This window comes from Solanum lycopersicum, chromosome 11 (assembly GCF_036512215.1).
Source record: "Solanum lycopersicum chromosome 11, SLM_r2.1".
In the NCBI taxonomy this organism is placed as follows: domain Eukaryota; kingdom Viridiplantae; phylum Streptophyta; class Magnoliopsida; order Solanales; family Solanaceae; genus Solanum; species Solanum lycopersicum.
Window position 1 is genome coordinate 8719272 of NC_090810.1, and position 26907 is coordinate 8746178.

General features: G+C 34.0%; 3 protein-coding genes across 6 annotated transcripts; 1 reads left to right on the plus strand and 2 right to left on the minus strand.

Moving 5' to 3' along the window:
* Positions 1 to 234: 234 nt before the first annotated feature.
* On the minus strand, positions 235 to 8079 carry LOC101264171 (uncharacterized). Of its 3 annotated transcripts, XM_069291170.1 has the most exons (9): positions 7662 to 8079; positions 7189 to 7359; positions 6049 to 6283; positions 4586 to 4808; positions 4308 to 4472; positions 3435 to 3585; positions 3275 to 3358; positions 2392 to 2795; positions 1158 to 2316 (listed from the first exon to the last, which is right to left on the minus strand). In XM_069291170.1, exons 1-5 carry the CDS (start codon positions 8025 to 8027, stop codon positions 4331 to 4333), a joined length of 1137 nt encoding a protein of 378 aa, XP_069147271.1. In that variant the 5' UTR covers positions 8028 to 8079; the 3' UTR covers positions 1158 to 2316; positions 2392 to 2795; positions 3275 to 3358; positions 3435 to 3585; positions 4308 to 4330. The 3 variants fall into 3 exon arrangements, with proteins under 3 accessions (XP_069147272.1, XP_069147271.1, XP_004250375.1); XM_069291171.1 differs by lacking the exons at positions 1158 to 2316; positions 2392 to 2795 and adding an exon at positions 235 to 642; XM_004250327.5 differs by lacking the exons at positions 1158 to 2316; positions 2392 to 2795 and having other exon boundaries at positions 2976 to 3358.
* Positions 1306 to 2562, plus strand: LOC101262885 (SNW/SKI-interacting protein-like). Its single transcript, XM_004250540.5, has one exon. It carries the CDS (start codon positions 1306 to 1308, stop codon positions 2560 to 2562), a length of 1257 nt encoding a protein of 418 aa, XP_004250588.2.
* Positions 8080 to 8720: 641 nt separating the features above from the next.
* Positions 8721 to 12239, minus strand: LOC543970 (chorimate mutase). 2 transcript variants are annotated; one of them, NM_001247779.2, is given in 5 exon segments: positions 8721 to 9107; positions 9198 to 9290; positions 9831 to 9977; positions 10110 to 10196; positions 11921 to 12206. In NM_001247779.2, coding segments are annotated over 5 exon segments (768 nt in total). In that variant the 5' UTR covers positions 12131 to 12206; the 3' UTR covers positions 8721 to 8876.
* Positions 12240 to 26907: the final 14668 nt, after the last annotated feature.

A 26907-nucleotide genomic window follows, 5' to 3' on the forward strand; every position in this document is an offset into this window, starting at 1 on the left:
TTATATGGTAACTTGAATTATAAATTAATTGTACAAATTTAATTAGGATTCTTATTTGTCTTACCAAAAATAAAAAAATATATAATTTCTTGTGTTTTCTTATTGGAAAGCACTTCAATCCTTCAAAGAAAATCATTGCCAACATATTATTTTTTTTTTATAAGAACCGGTACTTGTTGCCATTGAAGCAATGCTAGCAAAATATTAATATGAAACTATTCCAGAAACATAAAGTGCAACAAAATCAACATATTCAAACTTATAAGAGTAAGCAAACAAAATCAAACACTATTAAATAGTGCCCATGATTTAATCACAATTGCATGCTTGGTTACATTTTTTTAAACGAAATCCTTCTTTTGAACAAACAAACTCTTGACCAATAATGAATTTATCTTTTCTTGATCTACTAATTCGATTTTTGCGCACACTAAAACCATTACGATGAGCATAATCAAGATAAAATTTAAATCCAGTATCAAGTGATTGAAATTCCATACCGATGTAAGGCTCTCTTAATTCTTGCTCACCTAGTTGAGGAACAAAAGATACAACTGCATTCATGTTGCTTTCTATATCCTCCAAGGAATCTTCAATTCCTTCTGCATTTTGCTCTTCTAAATTAGAGATTTCAAAAGTTTCCTGCAATACACAATTATTAGTTATTAGACTGATAGGGTAAGTTAGCTTTAAAATTTTAAATATTTTTCATGGCTAATGTATTGAACTTCTTCAATTTGCTAAAAAGTTCTTAAACGTATTCTTTAAATATCTTCATCACTACAAAACATAAATTTCTTCATACATTAAAACAAGAATATTTCTTTGAAACGTTTATTCATGTTGCGAAAAAGACTTAATAAGTTATGTAAAAAAAGATATACGAGGAAAACGCTACCATGATAATTGTTTCAAATTGCTTCAATGGTGGATAGTTGGTTGCTTCAATGGTTTATGTAGAAAAAGAAGAACGTTAATCCAACTAAGAAAACACAAGAAATTATGTATTTTTTATTTTTGGGAAGACAAATAAGAATCCTAATTAAATTTGTACAATTAATTTATAATTCAAGTTACCATATAACACTATGTTATTATTTTTATTTTAATATTAATAATATTAAAATATATTAATTAAAAAAATTAAATATTTCCAAAACTGTTTGAATAGGAAGAAATTTTTCCTTTTCCTGTTTCACTAGGAATTAGGATCCTTTCCTTTTCCTTTTAGGATTCTACATGTATACTCCTTATATAACCTATTTCTTACATTCATAATTTTGATTCTTCTTTTTCTCCATCATCATGAGTAGCATGAAAGTTGGAGGAAACACATTGCCTGTTACTGTGGACGAACATGGTCAAGTCAGGTACGATACGATTGCGAGACAAGCCGAAAACTCTCAGAAAATTGTATATTGTCACTACAACGATCTTGTTCCCAAGTTTGTCAAGGATCATGACCAAGACTTGGAACAAGAGAAGAAGAAACTAATCGACGAGACTACTCGGGAGACGAAGGCTATCCTTCTTCAGAAGATTGGTACACAACAATCATGGGACTCTATGGAGTCACTTAAGTTCATTAAGTACAAGCCTTGTAAGCAGCAGCAGGGTTCAAGGCTTGTTAAGATGGTTGAGAAGGCAGTAGACCCTATGGAGCCACCCAAGTTCAAGCACAAGAAGGTACCTAGGGCATCAGGTTCACCGCCAGTGCCCGTTATGCATTCTCCTCCTCGTCCTGTTACGGTGAAGGATCAACAGGATTGGAAGATTCCGCCTTGTATATCGAACTGGAAGAACCCTAAAGGTTACACAATCCCACTTGATAAGCGTCTTGCCGCTGATGGGAGCAGAGGAATTGATGAAGTAAAGATCAATGATGATTTCCCAAAACTTGCTGAGGCTCTGTATGTTGCAACTGAGAAAGCTACGGAAGCAATTGCAATGCGGTCAAAGGTTCAGAGAGAGATTATTCTGAAAGAGATGGAGCTTCAGGAGTTGGCTCGCAATGCGAGAGCTGAGATAGCTGCAGGTCTTAAGAATGATGGGGATGATTATGAGGGTCGATTATGGAGAGAGAAGATAAGCAAGGAGCGACATCAGGAGAGGAGATTGTTGGAGGCAAAAGAGGGTGCAGCAATGAAGAGGAGAAAGATCAAAACCAGAGATGGAGACCGTGATATCAGCGAAAAGGTCGCTCTTGGGATGGCTTCTACATCAAGAGGTTGTGGAGAGGCCACGATGTATGACCAGAGATTGTTTAACCAGGAGAAAGGGATTGATTCTGGATTTGCTGCTGACGATGCCTATAACCTATATGACAACATCTTATTTACTGCTCAGTGTACTCTGTACAGACCAAAAAAAGACGTTGATTGTGATACTTACGGAGAGCAGCAACAGGAGAAGATCACTCACTCTAAGCCAGACAATGCATTTGCTGGAACTTCTGAGAGGACTGATCCTAGAGATAGACCTGTGGAATTTGAGGCTGATCCATTTGGTTTGGACCAGTTTATGACAGGTGTAAAGAACAATATGGCAAATTATGGTAACTGAGGCACCATGAAAGCAGTGAAACGAGATGGCTATGAAATAACATCTAGAAGAACTTGTATTGCCTTTGGAGAAGGGCGTTGACGACATCCTGGTTGGCTTGCACAGTGTAATTTGTTTTCTTCCTTCTTTTTCTTTGATGCACTTGAACAATGTCATTTCTCTTTTATATGTCTATCAAATGGTAAAACTTTCCACTAAAGCTGTGTCAAACTTTACTCAATTTGCATCCGCCCCTGCGATAAAAAACCTCAGGTTTCTTACCAAACTTGAGGAAATTAATGAGAATTTCTGATGATTCTCCTCAAATCAATGAAAAATCTTACAGGTATTGCAGCAAAATCAAGAAAAATGAAAATAAAAAAATAATGTCTGGAGAAATCCATACAAGATAATGAAAGTTAAAGAAGAAAGACTGAGGAGAAAGGTAATTAAAAAGTTAAATAGTTTACAGTGGTCTTCGTATATTCGACTGAGATTAGGTGAAAACAGGGAGTAATGCAATTGAACTGAGGGTCCAAATAGGATTTATATTGAATAAAGTATGGATACAAGTTGGGTCTTTGCCATGTTCTTAAATCACCACAGATGAGCACTGAAGATACCTTAACACAGGCCCCCATTAGTTTCAGACGACCTCACGTGTTGTTTGTGGAGCATACAATAGTACCACGAATCTATTCTAGAGGCACTACTAAAAGAAACTCAAACTTACTGTACATTTTAGACCTCAGAAGTCTCTTCCTTAGTGATTCGTCCAAGAGGAATAATAGCTAAGTTTTCTACTGTATGCTTCTATCTGATACATGAAGAAAAATGAATTAGTGTTATTGAAACAAATAGACATGAAATAGAGAGTATTAGTCTATACTCACTGTGAATTTGGATATTCTGATTCAGTCCGGTTCATCTGGTCAAATCTTCTGGCTAAGTTCGGTAATCGTCTATTGGTTTAGTTTGATACTTCTGCTGAAGCATCAAGATCTTTGTTCTTCAGGTTGTAGAGCTTACATTATAACTTACACACTGCATAAAACAGAACATCAAGCACTTGAGAATTTGAATAACATGAAATTCATATCATTTTCTGTTCCTTTGCAGGGTGTCCATGTTTTTACATTGTTTTCTTCTTCATGACAAAATCATCTTTTCAATGTGGTAACTGTAATTAGGCCTTTCTAGTTAATTTATTTTAATTCACTCAACATCATACAAGCTCTCCGACATCGTTCAGAATGTAAAAGAAATTATAACATAAATACTAAATTTGTAGAAAAACATACCTAAAGCTGGAAACAAGATTGTATTATGTTGATAGCTTGTTGGTGTTAGATTAGAATGATACTCGAGACATCCTGTTAACTTTTTTAATATTCACTTGTAATCTTTTTGTATGTAGCTACAGCACCTCCTTAGTGCTCTGATTTTAACATCAAAAACACTAGCCACTTCAAAAAAAAAAGGGTCTGGAGCAGAATCTTTTGTTGCTCATATTGTCATTTCAACCCAAAGCAAAATCAACTCTGGATTGATGTGTGATATATTGAAATATGGGCTAGAGGTAATGTCTTCTTTTGGTAAGATAGGCTAGATATATGGTCACCGTAAAATGTAGACAAGCTAAAAGACCTTTCACTATACCTTTTGACATTTTACCGTCTTTGCTATCCAGAAGATACTTAATATGCCACTCCGTCAAAGCTGAAGAATAAAAATGGAACAAATAAAGAAGTAAAGAAGAAACTCACAAAAATGCTTTCTTCTGGCAATTTCAACCAATGGAATGCGATCTCTTTTCCAAATTAAGATTCCTACTGTCTTCCAGCGAAGTGACGAAGTTGGATAAAACAAGTGAGTCATTACGCGCATCCCTCTCATTAAGCCATTGCTCCTCAATATGGATACTGACATCCCTTTTAGTGTCATTCCATTTACAATAGTTAGAAGTAGGAAGCTATGAAAGGGGCTTGGATACTGAATAACTCTTTTGCTGTTACAGAGAAGAAAGAAAAAATGAAAATGCTACCTCTTCAGAGAGAGAACTTCATAATTTCTGCGCAGATAATCAGCGTACTTGATAAGGGCATCTTGTGCATACTGCCTGCCCACTGATCTTACTGAAGCAGCATTAAGTAAATTCTCCAGTGTACCGTGCTTTTTCAAAAGCTTCAAAGCAGTCTTTCGACCAAAACCAGGAACAACATGCTGGATTCCAGGAACACCATCAACCTCGTCGCCCAGTATGCACCCTTATCCAGAAAACCACAAAAAGTTAGCAGCCAACATAATAACAGCAGACACTCGAGAACAAAACTGGTGATTAGATAATTCTAACAGCATCGACACTGAAGCATCAAAAATCCACTCATCCCCTACGGTAGCTAGCCTATATTGCTAAAGCCCAGAAGTGCAGACATGGAAAAATGCTAAAGCCTTATAAGAAGAACAGGATAACATGAAACACATGAAGCTATATGGCAACAAAAGAGGCTTTTGTTCTTCATTTTACCAAGTGCCGCCTGCACTTTCTTCACAATGCAAAGGTAGTCTTCATGATGTTCTTGACCTAAGGTGCTCGGACTTGGGTGCGGGTGTCAAATACAGGTGCAGATTTAGAGGTCAGATCCTTCATGATCTACATTTTAAGATTCAAGGGTACCGATAGGGGTGCGGGGATTCGGCTAAAAATAATTCAAATGTCTAAGAATGGAGTTGCATGTCTAAATTATGAGAACATTATGAGGTAAATTAAAAGGGTATTCTGAGGAGAGAATATTGATCAAGAGTAGATTTACAGAAGGTGATATAAGGAAAAGACTGACATAGAAATTTATGTATACAGGGTACTTCATTTTTTTCAATTTCACGTTAGCTTTTGTTTTGATTACAGAAATCATCGTAGTTGTCCTGAATTTCTCTGTCAATTTTGGTCAAAGTACCCAAAAATGGTTGACCGAATCCGGTACGATAAAAGAGAAGAATAAAGAGTTACAGATGTATTGAAGGTATGTTCATATCAATGGAAGAACTTTTAAAAATATTTGGTATGAAAAAATATTTAGTAAGATGTAGTAAAAATTAGAAGAAAAAGATATCTTATCCAAGATTAAATTCCCACACCGTCCTTCAATTTTACCCCTCTTCCGGGAAAGAACCACTCCCTAACTACGCCTCTCTTAGTGTTCATATCCCAATCAGTGAAACGTCAGTCACAAACTAGCAGGGGTTGGTTATATGAATCCTCTATATTTGGTGTGCTCTATTCAGGACCACTTCATTTCACTACTCCATAATATACCTTTTAATATAAACGGGAATCTCTTAAAACTACAGTTCTCTAAATCTCACCCAAACCCTGCCTTACAAGGAAGTAAAATAATGACTTTCAACTTCCAGCTATGAATAAGATATTATTAGCTTCAATAAGTACATGAACCAGTAACTTAAGTTAAGATAAAACCACACCTAAAAGGAGTGTGACATACTTACTCAGGCTCAAATCAGATCTCGGATCACAATTGTACTGTGCCACATAGTGTTTTAAGGTGTAAAAGGACCATCTATTGAACTCTGGTACTGGCATGACAATTTGAACATCATCAGATATCAGTTGTTTGAAGTCTTTATCAGGAGAGGCAACCACAACTCGGTGCCCCCTTTGTAGAACCTGTTCTACAAGTGTGGCTATAACATCATCTGCTTCATGTGATTCAATCTTAACTACCTGCATACTACAGTTGGTCAAAAGCCCTTCTCGTTATGCTCAGAAGATTGCGTAACGCAAAAAAATATATGAGCAACACATAGAAGAAAGCGTTCAAACAAGACTGTTTAGTGCAAAAAATAATATTCTGAGCAAGAATATCCAGCCCAAAAATATATTTAAGTCTGCAGTTATAGTTGCTCGGACTCTCCAAAACTGATGCCACACCTGTGCTGAATCCTCCAAAATACACTGTTTTTGGAAGATCCGACATGAACCTGGCAACATTGCTAAAGAGTCTGAGCAACATAGACTATAAACACAACCACCATAGTCAAACCTGAGGCAGGAGATGCACAAGGTAGCAGGAAAATATTAAGTCAAAAATATCATAAGGGGAGTACTGGGATATGTAGGCCACTGGTTGTAATTTACTATTTCTCGTTGTTAATAAGGTTGTGTGTCTGTATGTGTTCTCACCCAAACTTAAAGCTGAAATGACATTAATAGGCCTCAGAAACTGTTCTCTTGAGAGAAAACTAGCTGGTATTGATTGTTCCATTCAAAGTTCATGGATTTATTTGTTTGGTCCAAGATTCGTTCTTTCTCCATTCAACTTTTGCTATATATGAATCTCCAGAGTTGTTGCTTGCCATAAGCAACTCACATTTCGGAAGCAAATTTCTTTCTGACAAGTAGGAAAATTAAATCTATATCATGGTTCATGCTTCTTAGTATTTTATCAGTTAGAAATAAGATTGTAGTTAATATCAGTAAATACACCGTCGATGCACAAAAAAATAGAAGACCTTCCTCAAATCGGTAGTAAAGATAACCGTCAACTTCAGACTACTGAAGAAACCAGATTCCAAGGATGCATCAATAAATCAAAACTACAAGTATTGATGAAGAAATTGTTCACTCACAGGAACATTGCAGCTCTGAAGAACATCCAAGATGAGCCTATGTGACCTTTCAATCGTACTCCGTGGAGATTTTACTGCACCTTGCAACTGATGCCAGTATTTCCTCCTACTTGCTTTATAGGAAGGTAACAACTGCCTTCTATACTCATTACCTCTTTCTCCATCAATAACCTGTAAAACAATCACCCAGTTCAAACAATATGTAGTTCATGATCCTTTCATATACTACCATCTACACCTTCCAAGCAAGGTTCTAGCTCATTCAGACGAACTCAATAGCTTTTTCTTAAACTTTGTATTCATATTGACAAAAACTACTATTATAAACATGTACAAATACTTTCAGGTACAATAAGGTGAATCAATAAGTAAAGATTATATTTATAGAGTATATACCACCCATAACACTCCAACTCTTTTCTTTCTCATCTCCTAGCTCAACAAACAGAGTTATACACAGAGAGGAAGCTTACAGCAATAACAGGATCAGTGAGGCTAACTTGAGAGAAGAAAATGGAAATCCAATGAGCAAAAGATTGCAAAGAAGGAATACTTCCTTTGTAACAAATAGGATTAACATCCAAGAAAAAAACCCTCTTTTTTCTTGAATTCTTGTAATGGGTATCTCTGCTTTTCCCCAAAGAACCATTCCCTTGTTGCAAAATTGGGTCTTGCACAACAGGATTGCTATGAGAAGAAGAACAAAAAAGAGGGCTTAGTTTTAGCAAATTTCTTTGCTGTTTCAATGGGGAAACAAGAACTGGGTGGTGGTTAGAGTTTGGAATTGGGTGAAAATGGCAAGGTGTGATAGTAAATGGTGAAAATTGCTGAATCTCCATGGCTGCTAATTGCTAAACCTCTAATGGAGTTCTTCTACCTATCTCATTTAGTCTTTAAGGTTCTAATGAAAACTTTAGGGGTTGAAAATAGAGAAAATTATAGTTGATGTCTATAACCATAATAATACTTACTTTAGGGACCAAAGATGTAATTAGAAAAATAAAGTAAATTGGAAAAAAATTATCAAAATGGAGTATTACATGTATATATTTGGTACTGACGAAGATACTATTTTTCAAACTTTTCATATTTAATTGTTAAATCTTTGAAAAATAACATTTTTGAACAGGAAAAAATGATTTTTTTAATGAAACGAGATGTATGCACGGTTGAAACGTAGAAAGGGAGAAACGTGATCAAAGAATGAATCGTTCTTAATAAACAAATAAGTTTCATAAATCACATTTTAATTTTAGTATCTCAATTTCATTAATATGGAATTTTTTTCCTTGTGGGAAATAAGTCCATCAATTTATGTCAACAATTCACACGGTTCCTTTTCCTATATTTTATATAATTGGATTTGAAAAATGATTATTTATTTAATGATAAAAAATAAATTAAATAAATTTTTCTAACTTGTCAAAATAGATGAAGAAAATTTATTTTGTTTCAGTACTAGAGGGTGTATTATATTTTAAGAAACATTCAAGATTAAAATAATAATTTTAACTATCCATAAGCTAAGTAAATCATATCCATAACTAAAGAATGACAATTAGCTCAACTTTTTGGCAATTCACAAATGTCATGAATCGTCATTTTCATCTGCATAAATGTCGATCGATAACAATAACAAATGATGATAATGGTGACGAAAATCATTACAATAATAATAATAAGCTCAATTAATCAAGACGACGCAGGAGGTATTCAACTTCGACAAGTTTAGTCAAAGGCATAACCCATTCATCATATAAACGTGAAACTAACAATGGATCAATTTTGCCCTTCACTTCTTCAGCATTATCGTTTAAGCTCACTTCTTGACCAAACACTTTAGCTTTCTTCGCTACTCTCTTCTTCACCATCTCTTCAACCGCTTCAAATGTTAATAACTTCATTAAAGCATCTCTATCCTGCAACAACAACGATATATCAAAAATTATTAATATTACTGTATGAATTGTGAATGAGTACACTATAATTAATTGTAAGTAATGAGATACCTGAGCAAGAATAAATGGTTTATATTCATCAATACTATCTCTAAATTTAACTTCAGCAACAAATTTTCCATAGTGAATCCTTCTAGATAGTGCCTTCAACAAAATAAAAAATAAAAAAGCTTATAAAATTAATTCGACTTTAAAATAAATATTAAACCTCAAACGAAAATTTTTAAAATAATATCTTCTTTTTACTACGCTAAATTTCTTTTTGAAGAACAAAAAAAAAAGAGAATTAGGGGTCATATGAGGAAAAACAAATAATAATCTCAAAAATAATTATAGAATTATTTTTATTTTGTATTTGATTAATTGGGAGTATTTGTCCAATCTCAAAATTATTTATTCGATTATTTATATTACAATAATAAAATAAATTGTTTCATTATATAAGTTATATATATAGCGACATATATTAGTCAATGGATCGTGATCTTATTTTGAGTTTTAAAAAAAAAAAGTTACTCATATTTTGTGTTTACAACAAACAACTCGAATGCAAGACGTGTTTTCTTTCGTACAGTTATTTTTTTATTTAATTACGATTAAGTGATATAATATTTAATTTAATTGTTAATTATAAAATTAAATTATTTAATTTAATAAAAATATTGAATGCGAATAAATATTTACCTGCAATAGCTGAATGTCACAAGCAGCAGTAGTTGCAAAATTTGCATCATCATTAACCTCGGTACAAAATAGTGGAAGCATCTGATTTATATAAATATCCAATATTTTCTCATTTACATTTACTGATTCTGCTGCAGGATGCAAAACCTATATAGTATACAAATAAAATTAATTAGAAAAAATTATTATGATTTTTTTAATTCCAGTTAAAAACACAACATAATTATTTTTAAAAAATATATATATATACATTATTTAATCTAATAAATAGGTACTTACTGGTGTGCATTTGGTAAGTGGTATGATTGAGTCAGACAAATTATCTGGGAAGAAAGGATTTTCCTCTGGGGCCAAATATCTACCAACCTGTTATATAATAAAATCAATTAAATTAAAGAAATTTATTTTTTGCTTTATGTATGGATAATTTTGAATAACTAAATTTAATTTGTTTTATTGGTTCAGAGTAAATTGTATCATTTTATTTATTTTGGTTTACCATCATGGTATATTGATATAAATTTTTCTTTAGGATAAAGCACTTTATATCCTTAGCTCAAATTCAAATTTTTAAATTAAATATGAACGTGTATTTAATATTTTATTTGTTAAAAACAATTAAAATCAAGAAGAAACATAACTTTTTTGAATTAGTAATCATTACTTAAGTAAGCATAAGTTAAATCATTCCTTATCTAATAGATCATTTTAGAAAATTACGATAAAAGTACCATTATCCTAATATTAAATAAATGGAGAAATTGAAAGAAAAAAAAGTCAATGGCCAAATCAAAATCCAACTAAACTAACTTCAGAAGGACGATAAATAAATGCGTGGATTAGATATACGTTATAAATTTAAGGTTTTATTTATTTCGATTAAGATTAAGACGTCTGAAATTGAATGTAAATTTGAATATTAAGATGTGCATTAAGATCTAGTTGTGTAAATCCAAATAAAAATGTTGTTTTTGATTCTGAACACTAAATTATTAGGATTGTTTATTTTCAATATTTGAATGTTCATATAAAATTAAACGTTATATCAATAAAATATTATAAAAATCTCATTTTAGTAAAATAGTTTTTTTTATATAAAAAATAATATTTTGAACATTTTTATCGTAACAAGGTAATATGATTTATCTTTTAAGAATTTAACATTAAGTTACATCATCAACATGAGTATTATTTCAGCTCAAAAACAATTAGAATCTAATATAATACAATGTAAAATAGTTTACATAGAATAATAATAATATAATATTTATGAAAACATTTTACTTTATAATAGACATTTGTTATTGCTATCGATTAAATAATTAATACTTTCTTATTTTCTAGCATTGTGCTAAATATTATATTGCATAGAAATTCAAATATATTGATTAATTTATGAAAGTAAAACATATATTAAGTTAATAAAAATAAAAAAAATTATAACGATAAGCATGTAATTAACATTAATTAAATAAGAAAACAACTTTTATGAATTGTACTCATATAGTTGAATTAATATATGAGTTTTATTTTTGAATATCAGTGATATTAAGAGTATGTTATAGATCTTATTCATTAAGAGACTATAAAAAAACAAAACAAACAAACTTAATAAAATAAATATAAATAATTAAAATTTAATTTTAAAATATAAGGACCAATCTAAATAATTAAAATTCAAACTCTTTTTAAATGTAAACAAATGAGACCCAAGTGTCATTATAGAATCATCCACTATGTAGTGAAAAAATAGATAAAATATAAATAAGTCATGGTCAACCCAAATTTAAAATAGCAAACAAGTAAACAAGGGAATATATTAAGTTCCCAAAAATAAGGAAAACCTACCAAAAGAGTAAGAATATAAAAGACAAACACCATTAACATCTCCTAACAACAAATATCAGTACGATCGAATTTAATAACTTTTAACAACAAATACCAGTTCGATCGAATTTAATAACTTTTAAAATATTTTTATGTTCATTTATTAAATTTTATATGCATATCAAATCTAAAACTTAATTATTAGCACTTTAAAAATTCTGATTATGGCTTTGAAAAACAAACAGAAGAAGAGAAATTGTTACCTTAGATTGAAGGGATTCTGTTTCTTGAAACAAGTATTGAAATAAGGATCCTGAAAAATTGGAAGAAGGAGGTAATTGTTGTTTGTATAAAGTTGGATTTATTGGGAATTTGATTCTTTCAATAAGGTTGAAAATAATGGTATCTTCTTGTCTAATTAAACTCTTTCTTATTGAATCAAGACACAATTTATCAGCATCACCACAAGCCATTTTTTTCTTTTTTCTTTTTTTTTTTGATTGACAAAATTGTGAAAAAGATTTTTTGTGGGGAGAGGATGGAAAAAAATGAGAGAAAGAATTAATGTTATCTATTTTTGGTTGGTTAAGTTTGAGCTATATATTGAAGAGGTTTTTATGTTTTTAGTCCCTATATTTTAGGCCCATTAAAGGTTATGGTCCTACTATTATACGTTTATGTAAAAAAAAAGATTATGTTAATTAATTAGATTGATTTCGATTACTCGAGGGAATATCTTCTTCTTTTTGTTGATTTAGATGATATAGTCTTATTGTGGAATAAAGATCTGATCAAGTATAATTAGATCAATTAATGTTTAAAGATCTGATCAAGTATAATTAGGTCAATTAATGTTTAATGGCTTTATAAATTCGTCATATGTATTATGTGATTACTTAGGGTTGAGATTTATTTAAATTATATACTCATTTTGATAGTAAAAACGACAAAGTTTTTAACTTTTTTTATTTTTTAAAACTATAAAATAAAACAAGTAAGTGTATACCCATAAAACAAGTAAGTGTATACCCAAGACAATATTTTTCCAAAAAAAATTAAGATTGAAAATGAAAATTTAATATACCTGATTGATACTATTTGCATTATCAAATTGAGTCTTATCGTCAACTCTCGATCCGCATACCTGTCAATTTTATTTTTTTTCTTGAAAATTTTAGGTTGAATACACTTAATTGCTTTATTTAATAGTTTAAAAAAAATAAAAATAATTGACATAGTTTTGTTGTTTGTATTATTAAGATGAATATATAATTTAAATTTATTATTAAAATAAATGTAATTTAAATGAATTTTAATTATAAACATGACATGAATTTATGAGGTTATTAAATATTACTTGATCGGTTATCCCTTATCCCGGTGAATGATAATGATACGTGTTTGCACTTAGAATTCTATCACTTTATTATATGTAAATTATAATTATACAAATTGACAATTTTACATTTTGTTTCTTACTTTTGATTTGTCCAATCTTACTATTTATGTCCTAAATTCATTAATTTTGTCTTTCAAGTTTGATGAGAGCTTTTTGAGAACTGTAAAAATATATATGACTTAAAAAAATAACGTCGATACTTTATGATCCTTCAAAAATAATATTATCATATTCTATTTAGTTTCTTAAAATTCAAGCTTTATTTTAAAAACTAAGAAATCAATAATTGAATTAAGACTAAATTTTTGAATATTTAATATTCTATTTTGAAACCCTTCGATTTTTATTCTTTTTTAAACAGAAGAAGTATGTAATAATCTTATAGAGCCAAAATTAGATTTAAATCATAATTTAAGTGCTAAAAGTGCAATTTACTTAAACAAACAAATTGAGTCATGTGAAGTCTAGAAATGTCATGTTCACACTTGGAGCGTAGTGAGCACGATTTGCTTATTGCACATATAAAATTATTTTTGTTAAGAAATTTTTTATATAATATTTAAATTTACTTAAACTTTTTTTTATAAATTAATAAATATCAAATTAATATATTTTTTAAAACAGACTTACTCGCTACGGAAAAAGAGAGTTTGATGCTTGCAAAAAGGAGACGTGTAATGGGGATCCACACCACTTTCATGTAACTTGTCCTTTGTGTTGTCCACTAATGTTCATGGAATCAAATTACTTTTTCACTTTTTTGATCCAATCAAGCAAAGAATTGTCACAAATATCGAGAAATGTCGTTAGATGGTCTTTTTGTTTTAATTTATATGATAATTTTTTAAATTTTTAGTTATTTGTTTATTTTTAAATAGCGAAATGGTCTGGTAGACTTTTATACTTGTATCAGTTTGAATAGTGGATTCTTCTATTAAACGTTTTGTCAATTGAACCCTTATACTCAATGTAACACAACATATTAAACTCCTTTGACCGTTGACTATCCTTATTTGACATTAATATAGATGAGTTGACAAGATAGTGTAGTCACACGCCTCTAAAGACAAGTGAACATGATATTTAAAATTTTAACTTTTATTTTTAAATTATTAATATTAAAAAAGAAAATAATAAATTTAAAAAGAAACTAATAAATTTTAAAAATAAATAAAAATCTCTTTCTTCTCCATTTCACTTTTTTTTTCCGAGACAACCCAATCTCTTCCTGTCACGACCCAAATCGGGCCGCGATTGGCACCCACACTTACCCTCCTATGTGAGCGAACCAACCAATCTAAACCTTAACATTTCAATATAATATCAACAGAAAGTAATGCGGAAGACTTAAACTCATTAATAAAAATCAATTCAATAACTTCTAAAAACTCAACAACTATTATTATCCCCAAAATCTGGAAGTCATCATCACAAGAACATCTATCCTCAAATTACTAATCTAAGAGTATCTAAGAAGCTTAAATACATAAAAAGCTAGTTCATGCCGGAACTTCAAGGTATCAAGACATGAAGAGGAAGATCCAGTCCAAGCTAGAAGCATTAGCTCACCCTGAAATCCGGAGTACTGAAGACTGGCTAGAGTTGCGGTTGAGTTGAAGACGACGGCACGTTTGCTGCACTCCATAAATAATCAAAAAGAAACATACAAGTAGGGGTCAGTACAAAACACGGGAACTGAGTAGATATCATCGGCCAACTCAAAATAGAAAACAGTATATATCAGATAATATCATAAATCAACTACAATACTCAATCTGTAGCAACACCATGTACAAGGATCTTTGATAAATAACGTCAAGTACATTCATGAGGACTCAAGCCTCCATATCATACTCATTTGGGAATTAGGTTCATTAGATTGAGTATATTAACATCTTTCAAGATTCGTCACCTTTATTCTTGTGTCGGTACGTGACACTCCGCTCCCTTACTACTATGTGTCGGAACGTGACACTCCGATCCCCTAGTTCTACGTGTCGGTTCGTGACACCCGATCCCCTAATTCTACGTGTCGGTTCGTGACACCCGATCCCCTAATTCTACGTGTCGGTTCGTGACACCCGATCCCCTAATTTCATTCCATTAATTCCTCAAGCCTTCTTTTATACCAAGGCATCATCAATCTCATTACTTTAGTTCATCAAGCCTTCTTTTATACCAAGGCATCATCATTAACAAGGGGTTTTCAAGATTTGGGATTCAATAGCTTCATCATGCTTATTTCATCACAATTATATAATCACATTCATGCAAGCATACAATTAAGCATATAGAAGACTTACAATACACCCAACACATATCATTCGCTATTAAGAGTTAACTACGAATAGTATAAAAGCCATAACCTACCTCCACCGAAGACTAGTAATCAAGCAAGCAATTTCCCAAAGCTTTGTGTTTCTCCTCTTCTTTTCACCTTCTCGTTCGATTCTCCCTCTCTCTCTTTGTTCTTTCTAGTTTTCTTGTTCCAACTCCCTTTCTTTTACCCTAATTAGCATATAATTAAGTATAAAAGATGACAATAATACCTCACTAATTAACTCAAGGTTACCTCTTTTAACCCCCAAGTAATTAGATTTTATTAACATTAACCGACTAAATTTATAATTAAAGCAGGAATAGTCAAAAACGTCCCTTAAAACATTTAAAGAAATTCGACCCAGACTGGATTACGCAGTCTGTGACGGCCCGTCGCGCCTGCGACGGTCCGTCCTGCTGCCTTGTCACAGAGTTCAAAGACTCAATTTCTCTGAAGAGTCTGTGACGGTCCGTCACACCTGTGACGGTCCGTCCTGCCATTCTGTTACGAAGTTCATAGAGTCGATTTCAGTGCCCATTTTTCAGAATTCTAAGTATTTTGGAACGAGACCCCCTCGATGGTCCGTCGTGCCCATGACGGTCCGTCGTGGGGTCCGTTGTTCCTGCCAGTTTTTCCCGAATCAAAGTCTGCTGCTCAAAACGACTAAACAGGTCATTACAATAGATACCAATTTACCCATCGTTCGTCCCCGAACGATCATAAGAGGAAAAACAAGGGCGAAAAGAAGTACCTGAATCTGTAAACAGGTGTGGGTATTTTTCTTGAATATCAGCCTCTTTCTCCCAAGTGGCTTCTTCAACGGGTCGATTCCTCCATTGAACTTTGATGGATGCAATCTCCCTTGACCTCAACTTGCGAACTTCTCTACCTAAAATAGCAACAGGCTCCTCCTCATAAGACAAATTCTCATCAAGCAAAACTGAATCCCAACGGATAATGTAGTTTCCATCCCCATGATATCTTTTCAACATAGACACATGAAATACCGGATGCACTCCGGACAGCCCTGGAGGCAAGGCTAACTCATAAGTCACCTCCCCTACTCGCTTAAGTACTTCAAAGGGACCAATATACCTTGGGCTTAGTTTACCTCGCTTACCAAACCACATCACCCCTTTCATGGCGAAACCTTCAACAAGACTTGTTCACCCTCCATGAACTCTAAGTCTCTAACCTTTCGATCTGCATATTCTTTTTGCCTACTTTGCGCCGCTAGAAGCTTTTCTTGAATAGATTTCACTTTCTCTAATGAATCCCTCAAAAGGTCAGTACCCCAAGGTCTAACCTCAAATGCATCAAACCACCCAATGGGAGACCTACATCTCCTACCATACAATGCTTCAAATGGGGCCATGTCAATACTTGAGTGATAGCTATTATTGTATGAAAACTCCGCTAAGGGTAAGAAGTTATCCCAATGACCACCAAATTCAATCATACAAGCACGAAGCATATCCTCCAACACTTGAATCGTTCGCTCAGATTGACCACCGGTCTGAGGGTGAAATGCAGTACTAAGGTCCAACCTAGTACCCAATTCCGTATGCAGTGTTTTCCAAAACTTAGAAGTAAACTGCGTACCTCTATCTGATATGATGGAGAGTGGAACCCCATGTAACCGAACAATTTTTGAGATATAGATTTTGGCTAACTTCTCGGCATTGTAAGTCACCTTGACCGGAATGAAATGAGCAGATTTAGTTAACCTATCAACAATCACCCAAATAGAGTCATACTTACTCATTGTCTTTGGAAGACCAACCACAAAATCCATTGCAATTCTCTCCCACTTCCATTCAGGAATGGGCATTCTCTGAAGTGTTCCTCCGGGCCTCTGGTGTTCATACTTTACTTGTTGACAGTTTAGACATTTGGCAATAAAGTCAACAATATCACGCTTCATTCTACTCCACCAAAAGTGTTGCTTTAGGTCACAGTACATCTTGGTTGCACCCGGATGTATCGAATACCTTGAACTATGAGCCTCTGTCAGAATAGTGTTGATCAAATCATCGACGCGGGGTACACATACCCTTCCCTTAATCCTCAGAACACCTTCCTCATCGATTGTTGCTTCTTAAGCCTCTCCTTGCAACACTTTATCTCGGATGCGGATCAATTTCTCATCATTAAACTGCTTTCCCCTAATCTTGTCAAGGAAGGAAGATCTTGCCTCCACACAAGCTAAAAATCTTCCCTTCTCATTTACTTCTAATCTCATAAGGTCATTCGCCAGAATCTGAACTTCTCTAGCCAATGGGCGTCTAGAAGCTTGCAAGTGAGCTAGACTTCCCATGCTTCCCGCCTTTCTACTTAAAGCATCCGCTACAACATTCGCCTTTTCCGGATGATACAAAATAGTGATATCGTAGTCCTTCAGTAGTTCCATCCATCTCCTCTGTCTCAAGTTCAAATCTTTCTGGGTAAAGACATACTGTAGGCTACGATGATCCGTATAGACCTCACATTTAACCCCATATAAATAGTGCCTCCATTGCTTTAATGCAAATACTACCGCGGCCAATTCCAGGTCATGGGTCGGATAGTTACGTTCATGCACCTTTAATTGCCTTGAAGCATAAGCAATTACACTCTTCTCTTGCATTAGCACTGCACCCAAACCAGAATAGGATGCATCACAATAAACAATGAAGTTCTTACCCTCTACTGGCAAGGTAAGGATAGGTGCAGTAGTCAACAAGGTCTTGAGCTTCTGAAAGCTTTCCTCACATTCGTCCGACCATACAAATGGAACATTCTGCTTAGTCAAGTTCGTCAATTGGGAAGCAATGGAAGAGAATCCCTTGAAAAATCGACGGTAATAGCTCACTAAACCAACAAAGCTCCTTATTTCTGACACATTAGTAGGTCATACCCAATTCTTCACTGTGTCAATCTTAGAAGGATCCACCATTACTCCATCCTTAGAAACTACATGCCCCAAGAAGGACACCGCATCTAGCCAAAACTCACATTTAGAGAACTTGGCATAAAGCTTTTTCTCCCTAAACATTTCTAATACAATCTTTAAATGCTCCTCATGAACCTTCTTACTTTTAGAGTATATCAGTATATCATCAATAAATACGATCACTAAGAGGTCCAAATATGGCTTAACAATCCCGTTCATCAAGCTCATGAACGCAGCAGGGGCATTCGTAAGACCAAAAGACATTACTACAAATTCGTAATGCCCATACCTAGTTCGAAAAGCAGTCTTTGGCACATCCGTTGCCTGTATCTTCAATTGATGATAACCGGATCTCAAGTCAATCTTAGAGAAGACACAAGCACCTTGTAACTGATCGAACAAGTCATCAATGCGAGGAAGAGGATACTTGTTCTTAACCGTCACCTTATTTAGTTGTCTGTAGTCTATGCACATTCAAAAGCTCCCATCTTTTTTCTTCACAAATAATACCGGAGCACCCCAAGGAGTTGCACTTGGTCTAATAAAGCCTTTGCTTAGCAACTCTTGAAGTTGTGCCTTTAACTCTCTTAACTCCGCGGGAGCCATTCTATAAGGGGGTATAGAAATGGGGCGAGTACACGGTTCAAGATCGATGCAGAAGTCAATATCTCTATCCGGTGGCATGCCAGGAAGGTCTGCAGGAAACACATCTAAAAACTCACGAACTATTGAGACCGACTCAATTGGAGGTACCTGAGTAGTATCATCCCTGAGATGTGCCAAGAACGCTAAACAACCCTTACTAACCATTTTCTTAGCACGAAGAAAGGAGATGATATGAACCGGATTAGAAGTGTAGTCACCCTCCCACACTAACGGATCTGTCCCAGGCTTCGCTAACGTCACTGTTTTAGCATTACAATCCAAAATCGCAAAATTCGGAGAAAGCCAAGTCATACCCAGAATTACATCAAAGTCAACCATTTCTAAGATAACCAAATCTACATGAGTGTTACTCCCTACAAAAGTCACCAAACAAGACCTATACACTTTTTCAACTATCACAGACTCACCCACCGGAGTAGAAACACGAATAGGCATGTCAAGTAATTCACAATGTAAATCAAGACCATTAGCAAATGCGGAAGATACATATGAAAATGTAGAGCCAGGGTCAAACAATACAAAAGCCATGCAATCACAAACCGAAAGATTACCTGTGATGACAGCATCTGATATCTCCGCTTCTGACCGCCCAGGGAAAGCATAACAATGGGCCCTCTCACCTGTCTGTCCGTTGCCCCTACCATGTTGTGATGTAGTGGCACCAGTTTGCCCATCACCCCGGCCGTTTCGGTGACCACCATTACCTCGACCACCGCGTCCTCCAGAATGACGGCCTCTTCCATAACCACCTCTACCTCTAACATTTGGAGGTCTGTAACTCTGTTTCGGATAATTTCTCCTAATGTGCCCAGTCTCCCCACATCCATAACACTCTCTGGATTCAAGTATAGGTCTTTCAGAGAAGTGTTGACCGGTCTGAGGTGGTCCCCCAACTACAGTCTGTAGTGAAGACTGAATTGGTCGGACTGAGTAACCTCCTGAACCCTGTCCTCTAGAGTAAGAACCATTAAACTTACCTCCCTTTCGAAACCTTTTTGATGTAGTTGCCATGGTGAAGTCATCTGGCTTCACTCCCTCTACCTCTATCACGAAGTCTACCACTTCTTGAAAAGATTTCGCTGTAGCCGCTACCTGTAAGGCTGAAATCCGCAACTATGATCTCAACCCCTTTACAAAACGGTGAATCCGCTCTTGTGGACTGAAACATAGTTGGGTGGCATATCGGGATAATGCACGAAACTTAGCCTCATATGCAGTAACCGACATCCTACCTTGCTCTAGGCTCAAAAATTCATCTCTTTTCCTATCCCTCAAAGTTCGGGGGATATACTTCTCCATAAACAAGCTAGAGAATGAAGCCCAAGTCATAGGTGGTGCCTCTGTTGGTTGACACTCAACATGTGATCTCCACCACATTTTGGCGTTCCCTTGAAACTGATAAGTCACAAACTCAACACCAAACCGTTCTACTATATCCATCTTGTGTAGTAGCTCATAACAGTCAACCAGAAAATTGTAAGCATCCTCCGATTCAGCACCCTTGAAGACTGGAGGTTTCAATTTCAAGAACTTACTGAAAAGTTCATGCTGATCATTTGTCATTACAGGCCCTGCAGTCAGACGAGGAAATGTGCCTATTTCCAATGAGGCATCCATGCGGGGAGCCACAGTAGCCGCATGTTGTACCTCTGGAGCCTGAGGTGCTGGTGCAGAAAATACTGGAGGCGTTTGACCTTGATCAGATAACCCACTAAGATAAGCAAGAACCTGATTGATCATCTCTGGGGTAGGTTGGGGAGGCAATCCCTCATTCTGTACTTGTTCAGTTTCCCCTTCCTCACCCTCTCTTACTACTTCTTCAGTCGGTGGAGGAGTCACCTCCCTAGTACTAGACGGGACGGGCGCTTGTCCTCTTCCCCTAGAGGACGTCCTCTCACGACCTCTACCACGGCCTCTTGCCGCTACTCTTCCTCGAGCTACAGCCCCAGTGGCTGGCTCGGAAGCTTCTTGTCTTGCCGGTGTTGGTGTTGGCGCAGTCGTTGCTCTAGTTCTAACCATCTGCGAAATAGAGTGAAGATGGTCAGATACCAATTTGTATCACCAAGATACCAATTGGACCCAAGTAATAGCACGAAAGAAAGAAAGAATGGAATTTTCCTAAAGTCTTATAGCATCTCAAAGAAAAGTAAAGGCGTCCCCCTACCGTTCCTTAAGACTCTACTAGACTCGTTCTTGTGTGATGAGACCAACGAACCTAATGCTCTGATACCAAGTTTGTCACGACCCAAATCGGGTCGCGACTGGCACCCACACTTACCCTCCTATGTGAGCGAACCAACCAATCTAAACCTTAACATTTCAATATAATAGCAACAGAAAGTAATGCGGAAGACTTAAACTCATTAATAAAAATCAATTCAATAACTTCTAAAAACTCAACAACTATTATTATCCCCAAAATCTGGAAGTCATCATCACAAGAACATCTATCCTCAAATTACTAATCTAAGAGTATCTAAGAAGCTTAAATACATAAAAAGCTAGTCCATGCCGGAACTTCAAGGCATCAAGACATGAAGAGGAAGATCCAGTCCAAGCTAGAAGCATTAGCTCACCCTGAAATCCGGAGTACTGAAGACTGGCTAGAGTTGCGGTTGAGTTGAAGACGACGACACGTTTGCTGCACTCCATAAATAATCAAAAAGAAACATACAAGTAGGGGTCAGTACAAAACACGGGAACTGAGTAGATATCATCGGCCAACTCAAAATAGAAAACAGTATATATCAGATAATATCATAAATCAACTACAATACTCAATCTGTAGCAACACCATGTACAAGGATCTTTGATAAATAACGTCAAGTACATTCATGAGGACTCAAGCCTCCATATCATACTCATTTGGGAATTAGGTTCATTAGATTGAGTATATTAACATCTTTCAAGATTCGTCACCTTTATTCTTGTGTCGGTACGTGACACTCCGCTCCCTTACTACTATGTGTCGGAACGTGACACTCCGATCCCCTAGTTCTACGTGTCGGTTCGTGACACCCGATCCCCTAATTCTACGTGTCGGTTCGTGACACCCGATCCCCTAATTCTACGTGTCGGTTTGTGACACCCGATCCCCTAATTCTACGTGTCGGTTCGTGACACCCGATCCCCTAATTTCATTCCATTAATTCCTCAAGCCTTCTTTTATACCAAGGCATCATCAATCTCATTACTTTAGTTCATCAAGCCTTCTTTTATACCAAGGCATCATCATTAACAAGGGGTTTTCAAGATTTGGGATTCAATAGCTTCATCATGCTTATTTCATCACAATTATATAATCACATTCATGCAAGCATACAATTAAGCATATAGAAGACTTACAATACACCCAACACATATCATTCGCTATTAAGAGTTAACTACGAATAGTATAAAAGCCATAACCTACCTCCACCGAAGACTAGTAATCAAGCAAGCAATTTCCCAAAGCTTTGTGTTTCTCCTCTTCTTTTCACCTTCTCGTTCGATTCTCCCTCTCTCTCTTTGTTCTTTCTAGTTTTCTTGTTCCAACTCTCTTTCTTTTACCCTAATTAGCATATAATTAAGTATAAAAGATGACAATAATACCTCACTAATTAACTCAAGGTTACCTCTTTTAACCCCCAAGTAATTAGATTTTATTAACATTAACCGACTAAATTTATAATTAAAGCAGGAATAGTCAAAAACGTCCCTTAAAACATTTAAAGAAATTCGACCCAGACTGGGATTATGCAGTCTGTGACGGCCCGTCGCGCCTGCGACGGTCCGTCCTGCTGCCTTGTCGCAGAGTTTAGAGACTCAATTTCTCTGAAGAGTCTGTGACGGTCCGTCACACCTGTGACGGTTCGTCCTGCCATTCCGTTACGAAGTTCAGAGAGTCGATTTCAGTGCCCATTTTTCAGAATTCTAAGTATTTTGGAACGAGACCCCCTCGACGGTCCGTTGTGCCCATGACGGTCCGTCGTGGGGTCCGTTGTTCCTGCCAGTTTTTCCCAAATCAAAGTCTGCTGCTCAAAACGACTAAACAGGTCGTTACACTTCCATATCCCTTTTTTAATTCCTTCTTCCTTGCACTTCAAAATATCATAAAGTAATTTATTGAAATATTATCTTAAATAATTTATATGAGGTAGTGAATACCCATAAACCTTAACTAATTTTCGCATCTGAATGAGAGAGCGATTGACATTGAAGCCTTTTTTTCGAAGAGACTGTGGGAGGCCATGTTGGACATAACTTGAATAAGTGGCTCTTGGTCGCCAGTGGGGTGCGAGGAGTTGATGATAGCGGCAAAAAAGATTTGCAGGTCAAAGTTGGTAGTGCAGCGACCTAACGTTGCCAATTTTGTGTAGATTGAAAAAAAAAGGAAAGAAAAATGGTGCGAGTGTAGGGTGGAGATAAAGAGGGGTTTGAGAGTGATAGAATAGAGAGTGATGGCAGTGGATTTTTGGTGGTTTCAGGATATTTCACAGAGGGAATGGGTTGGGGAGAGGAACAGGGACGGCTGATTTGGGGTGTGAAATTTTTATTATTTTTCTTTTTATTTAATATTTTGGATTAATAATTTTTAAAAAATAGTAAATAGAGATAATTATGACATGTTATTGATTTATGTGACATGGATTTGACATGTCATCTATTTATGGGCGGGTGAATTACACACACAGTAGAAGGATAAAAATCTTATTTTGATTGAGTTTAAGGGTTCTACTGGTAAAGAGTTAAGTAGAAGGGTCCATAATACAAATTCGAACAAATACAAGGGTCCATCAGATTATTTTGCCTTTTTAAATTGACATATTTATTGAGAAAATAATAATTGGGAATGTCCAAAGAGTTGCGAATTTCAATGTTACATGACATGGCATGACGATTTTACTATTTCATTTCTACTAATTATAAAGTGGATAAATTAAAATTTAAAAAAATTTAATTTATATTTTTAAAAATTAATTATTTAAGAATATAATCAATAAAAAAACATATCATTTTTTTTATCTAAAAGAACTAAAAAAATAGGTCATATAAAATGAAACAAGGGAGTATTCTCTATGAAAAATGTAGAGAAAATGGCCAAAAAACATCCCTTTTAACTATAATTCAAATTCAAACTTAAAAATCTTAATCTTCATTCTTATATTATAATAATAGATAAACAATATTCTTGAACTATCTTAGAAGTTACGAATCTCTGTTAATTTTTTTTGTCAAAAAAGTAAAATTAGAAGTGACATACTTATTTGAAGAAGTCCTTACTTTTTTCAAAATTAATTAATTAAGGTATAATAGGTAAAAAAAAATTGTTATTTTTAATTTATCAAAATAGATAGAGAAAATATAAATATCCACTCAACCCATGCCCGAAATCTCAGAGACATAATTATATTATACTAAGGTCCTATTACCTCTTCCGAATTATTTTATATGTAATTTTCTACCCATTTTCGATCAACGTGGCACTAGCTTGGAAAAAAAAGTCAACCAGCGTTGGACCCATAAGATAGCGCAGGTAAGCCAAAAAGGGATAGAAAATTATTAATAAAATAAGTTCAGGGGGTAATAGGACCTTAGTCTATAAGTGTGTCTCTGAGATTTCGAGCATAGGTTGAGGGAGTACCTGTGCATTATCCCAACTAGATAAGTAAAAAAGGAAAAATAGACGAGTAATTAAGGACAAATAGAGTATAATTTAATTTGATATGGAGTTTAAGAAAAAAGAAATATTTTTTAAATTTGTGGTCTAAAATAAGTCATAGATATTTATGTGATACAAATCATATCATTAAGAATAAAAAAGATATTTTGAATTTAATTATTAATACTAAATTACACGTATAAGCAAAAATATACTAGTTAATTAGTTAACATAACTATAGTTTTCGTTAATTACAAAATCATGACCTACTTTTAGCTATAATTATGCGGCTCAACTTTTTAGTTTTGTATAATCAGAATGTGTATAATATAATTTGTATAATTGTTTACACTTCTGGTGTTTTTAATTGTATAAATTCGTTATTTCGAGTTTATACTATAATAACTGAATTATACAAATATATCTGCAAATTATATAAACCAGCAAATTATATAAATCCGCGAACTATACAAATAAAGCAACTTAAATTGTAGCTACAATCCCTAAATATGCAAATTATAGCGATAAAGCATAATTAAGTTTGTTATAGTGATCATATAAAAAAATTCATCATTTTTTTTAAACGGACTAAGAAAAAAGCGGGTCATATAAAATCAAACAAGAGATTATTTTCTATGAAAAATGCTAAAGTAAATGGCCAAAAACATCCCTTTAACTTTAATTCAAAACTTAAAATCTTAAACTACATTCTTATATTATAATAATGAATAAATAATATTCTTGAATTATCTTAGAAGTTACTGTTATTTTATTTTTGTCAAGAAAGTAACAGTTTCAAACAAAAATGGGTCTTGAGTTTCTAGTTGCAAGAATCCTCTTTGGTCAATTTTTACATAGCTTTTCTCATTAGTATTAATTTTATTTTAACTTTTAGATCAAGTAAATATGATAGTTTACTATTCAGATACATAATTTGTCTTTTACAACAACAATAGTCATACTAATAATAAAAATTAAAAAATTCCAGTGTATTTGTTTTTTATCTTAATAAAGTTGTATCTTTTTCTTATATTTTATTTTGGTGTCTCTATATAGTCATATTTTGTTTATGTAAATTTGCTCATTATGAACCTATTCAAGTAGTAAATAATCATGTTATTGATCAGTATGGTTTACACATAATAAAAAGGAATAAAAATTATAGGCGTTAAAACAAAAATTTGAAATCTATTGTTTTAGTAATTGAGAAATTCAAAATTCATTTTGAGATTTTAAAATCAAATCGCCACTGATCATATCGAAAAATTAATTTTGTAAGTCAAAATCTAATTACAAAGAACATATTTCAATTGGTAGTGATCTATATTGCGTACCAAACAAAAAATATGTCAAATTCGTTAAAGTAAAATATGAACCTTTAACGAGTTATTTTAACTAGTAGCTAGCAACATAGATAAATATGAAATATTTCATTAGATTAATAAATAAACTATCCAATTATACGAACATTTTTATCATTAGTATTATTGTTTTTTTTTGGGATAATGCCCAAGTACCCCCTCAACCTATGCCCGAAATCTCAGAGACACACTTATACTATACAAAGGTCCTATTACCCCCCTAACTTATTTTATTAATAATTTTTTACCCCTTTTTAGCTTACATGGCACTATCTTGTGGGCCCAACGATGGTTGACTTTTTTTCTTGAACTAGTACCACGTAGGCTAAAAAGGGGTAGAAAATTACTTATAAAATAAGTTCAAGGGGGTAATAGGACCTTAGTATAGTATAAGTGTGTCTCTGGGATTTCGAACATAGGTTGAGGGGGTACTTGGGTATTTTCCCTTTTTTTTTAGTTTGAAATAATTGTATTTTCACTAACAAATAATTTCATATATTAGATTTGAAGTTATATACATATAATTAGATACATATTTTTTGTTTCCAGATACACTGATGATTTGATGAAATTTTCGCTATTAAGATTGAGCATGTGACTGCTTTTTAGTTGTGGTCGACTGATCGTGAAGGTTGAGTATTGAACTTTAATAATTTTTCTCCGATAAACTCCTTACTATCTCTTTCATCGGTGAGATCGAGTTATAAATACTTTCTCTATTTCATATTAATTGAATTTGTAAGACAATGCATATTTAATAAAAAAATATTTAAGAATATAATTTTTAAACCATATTTTCCACTATTGTCTTTTTTGGAATCACTAATACGACTTTGCAAACATTGCACTTTATCTGAATATCTAACTTCTTTAAAGTAAAGGATTAACATGGAAAAAAATTCTGTCGAAATTTGAACAATTCAATAATTTT